This window comes from Buceros rhinoceros, unplaced genomic scaffold (assembly GCF_000710305.1).
Source record: "Buceros rhinoceros silvestris isolate BGI_N320 unplaced genomic scaffold, ASM71030v1 scaffold19513, whole genome shotgun sequence".
Lineage (NCBI taxonomy): Eukaryota > Metazoa > Chordata > Aves > Bucerotiformes > Bucerotidae > Buceros > Buceros rhinoceros.
The window spans coordinates 1-7,264 of NW_010403271.1; the positions used below are offsets into that span (position 1 = coordinate 1).

The 7,264-nt window shown below is 45.8% G+C and overlaps 1 protein-coding gene across 1 annotated transcript in view; it reads left to right on the forward strand.

Moving 5' to 3' along the window:
- Positions 1-2,107: 2,107 nt before the first annotated feature.
- The window catches only part of ARHGAP40 (Rho GTPase activating protein 40), a gene marked incomplete at its 5' end in the record, with an annotated part of 10,681 nt that continues 5,524 nt past the window's right edge, over positions 2,108-7,264 (forward strand). Inside the window, 8 exons of the mRNA XM_010132959.1 lie at positions 2,108-2,328; positions 3,454-3,529; positions 4,105-4,256; positions 5,065-5,230; positions 5,595-5,686; positions 5,817-5,894; positions 6,123-6,282; positions 6,951-7,033. Of these exons, the coding sequence (XP_010131261.1) occupies positions 2,108-2,328; positions 3,454-3,529; positions 4,105-4,256; positions 5,065-5,230; positions 5,595-5,686; positions 5,817-5,894; positions 6,123-6,282; positions 6,951-7,033 (1,028 nt within the window). The remainder of the gene's footprint in view (positions 2,329-3,453; positions 3,530-4,104; positions 4,257-5,064; positions 5,231-5,594; positions 5,687-5,816; positions 5,895-6,122; positions 6,283-6,950; positions 7,034-7,264) is intronic.

Genomic DNA, 7,264 nt, shown 5'->3' on the forward strand with positions numbered 1-7,264 from the left:
TGGCTCAACCTGGCAAATAGCTGATGGTAATTGCGGTACTGGGACAGCACGGAGGCTACGTGTAGATAAGGTGCTGATCCAGTTGGAGAACACTGGTCTCCTGTGCAAGCCCTGGGTAAGGGCTGGCGTGATGGGAAGCTGCTCGTGACCTGGTGTCAGTGGGAGGCCAGCGTGTAACTTTGCAGAACTGGGTCGGTTGAAAGGTGCTGATGATACTTGTGGCCTTGCTAGCGGTTGAAGGGAGCAGGAAGTAGCTTTTTCCTGAAATATGAGCAGCATCATCCTTTCCGTGCTCTCTGCTGGGTACTCAGTTCTCTCCAAGGTCAGGCAGTCCAGCAGACTGGTAACGTGTGCGCTCGTGTGGTGGTGCCACTGGAATATCTGCCAGCATCCTTAAAGCGTGTGATCGTGTCTGGAAGAGTCTGCAGCAGTGATTCTTCTCTGCCTTTGAAAACTCTGTAGGAAGTTGTGCTTAATGTTTAGTCTGCACTTGTAGGACGCTATTGCTGTCCTTTAACTTCTTGGAAACTAAATGCTTTATTAAAAATGCTAATTTTGGCTACCTTATGTTTCAAGTAAGTTTTTTAACTGGTGTTCTTTAGTTTTGCAGATTTATTCCTAATTGTGCCCCCCCCCCGAACGCTGCTTGTCTGGAACTCACAAGGCAAATCTTAGCATCTCTTCAGACTCAAACCTGCAGCTCAGCTTCCATTCTGACCTGTTTCTCTCTGATTTCCCCCTTTTCCCCATAAATAACCCATTTTACTGGTTTCCTTTTGCATTACTGGCAAACATACCTGGGCCAAAAATATTAAACAGAGGAATTAAGACCTGGTGCTTTGGCTGTGGATGGGGCAGTAGGCTCACACGGATGTCCGAGCTAGGGCCTGCTGCTTAGCATCGTGTATTAGATTAGTTTCCTGTTATGACTGGAACTGGGTATTTTCAAAATTTGCAAGCAATACAGTTAACTTCCTTTACTTCCCAAAGAGAAAATAAACCAGACGTCTTTTGCGCTGTGCTGCTGTGAGACTGCAGCTGCAGGACAAATAGCTGCACAAATAGAGAGCGAGTGATACCCAGGGATGCTCTTACCTGTCAGCTTCCGTGGACCCAGACATGGGAAAAGACCCAAACTTGAGCCCACGTAGGAAGGCGAGCCAGTTGGCTGGGGGATTTGTTAAAGGCAATACTTCAAGTCCAGCCCTGCTCGCTGTGGTGCGATGCTGAACAAAGTGCTGTTTCAGTACAGTGCCAAGAACACAAAGAGCATGTTCTGAGGGGTGTAAGGAGTTTTAATGGAGTCACAGTATTTCTTTGCAACTTGCATGAACACAGAAGTTTCCACAGAAAAATGAAATTATTTAATCTCTTGAGGAGCTGCGTGGCTTTTTTATTATTGATGCAGCAGTAATAAAACTTTGAGCAGCTCTGATGGCTGAAGAGATAGCGGTGTGCACAGGAACGGAGGAGTTGGGAATGAACTCTTCTGTTCCGGTCAGTTCCGTTGGGATTTTTCTTTTTTCCAGTATAGCCTTTGGTAGAGCTGTGCTGGAGCTGCCTGCCCTGGGTGAGTGTGGTGTGCAGAATTGAAGAGATAAAGGCTTTGCGGTGTTCTCTCTGTTGGAGCCACCTGCTGAATTGCTTCATTTATCCTTGGATTTCAAGTAGCTGCCTTGCTCGGGGCACGTTCTCACTTGCACAAAGGGCTCATCCCATAAGGAAAAAATTGTCTTCTGTGTTTGAAGTGCAACTTTTATACCTAGTGAAGAATGAACTAAAATTGAGCTTCTTTGAGTGATGCTGCTGTACTGTCTCTGGGCTTCTCACACTTCATTCTGGAACTGAAACAGTCTTTAGTGATGTTTTGAGTCGGCACAGGCATGAAGTGAACGCACAGAGTAAGGATAATATTTTTGCTTTTGTTGGATGACTGTATGAATACCAATCCACTCAAAAAGGTAAAGAATAGGGATGGTACATGCAAATAGTTCTGCAAGTATATTAAATAAAAATACATTAAAATCTACCAAATCACTGTCTGGGTATTTGAAAAAAAATTGCCATTATCTTTTCTCACTTGACCATCTCATCTCTTGCCTCACAGAGGGAGAAGCTGAAGCTGAGTGGCTCCAGGATGCAGGTCTGTCTGACCTCCTTGGGGACCGTGCCTCAGAAAACGACAACATCGTGCTGCTCTCCACCCTCACCAAGACCCAGGCTGCCGCAGTGCAGCGCCGGCTGGATACCTACTCCCGCTCGCGGAGGAGGAAGAACAAGCATCCTGTGCGAGATGTCCGAGACATTTTTGGAGTGGTCAGCTCGGAGGTATGTTGGTTTAGAGGGACTTCCTGCAAGGCTTTGTGGCGTTGTGGCAGCTGACTTGGCTTTCTGGGTCTAGGACTACTCTCATTTCTAAATAGATGCCTTCATCTCTTGAGCTAAAATGAAGCTGAGGTTGTAGAAATCCTGCAGCATTGAGAATTTGCTACCATACCTGGAGATCCATCAGCTTCCTAGAGCCTGCTGGAAGGCTTCAGTGTAGCACCTGCAGCGCTGCAGCCTCCTGCAGCACTGGTATCGTTTGGAGCCCTCTTGTGTTTCCTTTATTCCAGTGACATTTTAAATCGTTATTAAAAACAACAACAACAACAAAAAAACAAACCCCCAAAACCTGGATCCAAAAGTGCTCTGGCATTAGGGTATGATCCGAGATTTAGCGGCAGGTGCTGAATGAGGTGGTTCTCCTCTCTCTCGTGGCAAGCCCATCAGTTGTGCACCTACTGTAAAGGCGTAATACATTGCTGTGCAGATTAACCGTTTTTTCTGTTTGTGATGACTTTTCACAGGTTCCTTTTAACTTCCAGTCCTCAGCATGTTCTCGGAGAGTTGCTAATGCAATAAGCTTTCCTATAGTCTAGCTAGATCTAGCAAAAATAAGGTTTTTATTAACAGAGTTGCCTGCCAAGTACCTCCTTATACTTCTAAAGATTCACGTCTCTCTCTGGACATGAAGAGGTAGGTGACTGTAAAGCCTGTGAAGAGCAGCTTTTAGGTGTCTACTTCATGCGCTTTTTCTTGTGAAGGAGATGTGGTGATCCCAGGCAATGGGCAGACCGCAGGCAGCTCGGTTGGTCCAGTTTGTTACCCCCTCAGTGCGTGAACTGAGAGGGGGAAATCGGCTAATGGTTGTGTGAAGGGATGAATTGGCTTAATGCTGTGCAGAGTTGTCATAAATACTGTCTGTGAGACAGTCACCCATTTTCCACCCGCCTGCCAAATCCTCTGCTTGTGATTCTTCATTTCAGAGCAGTCTTACAGCCCTCAGCCTGAGCAGCGTTTTCTCAGACTAGCAGACAACACTGGGTGTGCGGGGGGTTTTCTGCCAAAATCAGGTGGTCTTATGGTAACTTCCATTTTGTGTAGGTAAACATGTCCTGGTTTATTTTTCAGGAGACAGCAGCAGAGAAAGAGACACCCAGCCCAGACCAGCTGTGGCACAATCTGCGGACTTCAAATGTACAGAAATGTAAGAAGGAAGTTTTTAAATGTAAGGTAGGATGGAATGGGGGAGTAAGAACTGAAACAGGGCGGAACTGGGAGGGAAGTTACAGTAATCTGTGCTCTGAAACACTGGCCTTGTATGTGGTTTGGTTTTTTAAGTACGTGATCATTCACAGTTGTGGATTTAGTCAAGTTTTCTGGGCTGTGATGATGTTGGGAATTGTTGCTCGAACTGGTAACTAGAAAGCAACTAGAAGATGCAAATAAAATCACTCTAGCAAAGATGTGGTGAAATCCTATAGAGGCCGTACACAATTGTGTGAAGAGAAGTTAGCAGTAGGTGTGTCCTTTAATTTAAAGCCCTGCTGGTGTCTTACCAGCAATCTGATGATAGCTGTAGCTTAGGGCTTTAAGCTAATCTTACCCAGTTGATGAGTCTTGGGATTGTGCTGTGACAATACTCTTTTCAAATGTGAGTATGGCTTTTAATCAGAAAGTGTTGGTCCCCAAATCTGTCTCAAACTGCTCTTTTTAGCACAGTTGTTTTCTAAGCTCCACCCTTCCAGCTTTCTGAAATTCAAGATGTTTTCTCCTCTGTAGCAGAAACCCAGGATTACTCCTGCACAGTTCGAAACCCTGGAAAAGAGGAGCTATTCAACATGGATGTTGCCTACTCGGAGCAAGCGGCTGTCCTCCTCAAGGGATCATTCCTGTCTGAATCTGGGAGGTTAAAGGATGGAAATATCCTGACCGTAAGCACTGAAGAAATTTTCATGTTAGAACTTAAAACCATAGAATCCTTGGAATGGAAGGGGACCTTCAAAGCTCATCCAGTCCAACCCCCTGCAGGGAGCAGGGACATCTGCAACTAGAGCAGGTTGCTCAGAGCCCCAAGGTCCAACCTGACCTGGAATGTTTCCAGGGATGGGGCTTCTACCACCTCTCTGGGAAACCTGGGCCAGAGTCTCGCCATAGTGAAACACTTTTGAGTCTCATCTTGTCAAGAGGGATAGAAGTTAAACTGTATGATCAGCTCTTGGAAATGTCCTGTACGGATAGTGCTGCCCTGGGTCTATATTAGGCAGGAGTTTTTAGTCAGGTAGTGCTGTTATCCTTGCAGAGCTGGGCAAGGACAACGCTGTGTAATGGAGGGTCAAAAGGAGTAGGGCTTATGTGTGAAACTAGATATTTGGATGTGGATCTGGGTCATCCTCAGAGGAGGATAACTGGACTTTCTTACTTGTAATTCTAACGGTTTTCTCTGCAAATGTACTGGTCTGCTTCCAAAGTTCAAGTAGATTAGGGCTGGTATCAGGCTGTCTTTAATTCGGATAAATTTGGATCTCCAATATGATTAAAGGGCAATACTGAAAAGGGAAAGTATTTATTCAGCTGTGGAATGAGTAGAAATAGGATACGTTCAGGGCATTTGGTTGGTGTTGAAAACAGGAGAGTGAATAGATGCCTCATTATGGTAAGGAATGATAAAAACACAGCAAAACTTCGGATTAGGAGTGATAACTTGCACTGAACCTTTTGGGTGTTTGTGTTGCCCCTTAGAAATTTAAGATCCCCAAGGGCAGGCTAGGAGTGACCAGGATTGGAGATCTCTCTGCTCAGGACATGAAGAAGATCCCCACACTGGCCCTTATTGAACTAACAGCTCTCTGTGATATTCTGGGCTTTGAGCTGAAGAGAAACAAAGCAACAAAACTGAAAACAACAGGTTAGTTCTACGTCGTCTTAATATTTTTTGTGTCTTTTTTTTTTTTTTTCCACTGATCTTCTCACAGGTTTGTGTTTCAAATGTTAGAACAGACGAGGGTCTTTGATAAGAAACCTTGTGACACGGGTTTTCCTTGATGAGAATTTCTCTTGGAAGCCACTGGATCATGACATCAAGACCTAGCACCACGTTGATGCCTGACTATCAAATGCACTTGTCCTGTTTAACAATTCCTGGTTTTCTCCACTATCTACACATACAAAATGTGCCATCATAGTCTGCAGTGGAGATAGATCCCTTACACCTGCATTTGTGGTGACACTGATAACATATGGTGACTGATAACATGTTGTTTCTGTTGTAGAGAAAAGACTCTTTGGAGTTCCACTCAACACCCTGTTGGAAAATGACCAAAAACTGCTCCCCAACACCAAGGTTCCTCTGCTACTCCAGGCAGTAAGTTCTCGTCAGGTTTCATTCACACCTCCGATCCTCGGGGTCAGGCAGCCTTTGAGGCCTGTGAAAAGGAAGGGCTGACTTCTCTTCCATTGTGCTCAAGAGCTTTCTTCTCCCCCTCTTTTAATAGCTGCTGTCCTGCTTGGAGAAGAGAGGTCTGGAAACAGAGGGTATTTTGAGAGTTTCTGGGTCCCAGACCAGGATCAAGGTACGAGCTCTTTAATGGCATTCAAAAGTGTCAGGGATGGTCAGGGAGCACATTGCTGAAGCAAGTGTCTAAATAACTTCATCTTCCCTCCCAGTCCAACTAGCAATGTCCATCGCTGGATGCTTTTGCACTCTCTTGACTTGACGGGTTGCCTTCCTAGTGCTTGGCTACAGAATTTCCCCTGTATTTGCTTACTAAGGCATGTAATAAATCCCATCTTTTTTACAGAGTCTGGAACAGAAGCTGGAAAGGGACTTCTATACTGGCCTTTTCCGCTGGGACGAAGTCCACCAGAATGATGTGTCTGGGCTACTGAAAAGATTTATACGAGAGCTGCCGGCCCCGCTGCTGACAGCAGAATACCTCCCTGCTTTTGCTGCCGTACAAAGTGAGTTCCTGCTTCATCCCTTCAGCATCGGTTTGCTGCTTTGTGCTTTTCCTGCAGAGCTTTACTGGTCTTGGGCTCTCCCATCAGGTGTGGCAGGAGGGCAGAGCGTGACAAGCGCTACAGCCAGACTCTGTGCTGGGTGCTCTGGGTACCATTGTGCATCAGCCTGGGAACCGTAGTCACTGGCGCTTGGCTGCGGACGCTTTGTGTAGGAACTGTCCTGGGGGCTTAAATTCTGTAGTGTCGTTTGAGGCTGCAAGGTTGGTACCGTGAATTAGGACAACTTGACAAATGATGACATACAGGCTGAGCTGTGGCTTTTCTGAAGGTAACGCAAAGTTCTGCAAGCGCCTTATTTTGAGGTTTGTGCCTTGGTACGTGGTTTGAGTCTGTTAAGCTAACTGCTTAAGAGCGCAACTTTTTTGTTCAAGAAATGGGGAGTAATGGGATCTTTTGATGCCCTTCAAGGACGTCAGGCTTGCTGGACACTGTGCGCTCTGAAGCACATCAGCTGGTTTTCTAAAATGTAGGCAGTTCACTTCATAAGGGCAACATGAGCTTGATGTACTTTGGTGAGACGAGGTCAAAGGCAAACCTTATTCCCGTGCTCCAGAGGAACAGTGTTAGAAGCCTGAATCCTCTGTCTGGTTGTTGCTCTCCCTCTGCAGATATTCCAGACTTGAAGCAGAGACTGCAAGCTCTAAATCTCTTGATCCTGATTCTGCCAGAGCCCAACAGAAACACCCTAAAGGTAACTACCTGTTCTGGATTTAACTGGAAAGACATGTTCTCATTCCAGGTTTTTATTCAAGGAAACTCCGTCAGCTTCTGTGAATAACATACATCATGCTGTTTGGTTTTATTTCATGGGCTTGAGAACAGAAACCCATGATGGGGGAGCAGGCAAACCTCGAGGCTGTGCAGTGCCTGTAAGCTGTAAGCAGAATCTGCCTCCTGGGTACAAACTTCAGAGCAGCAGGAC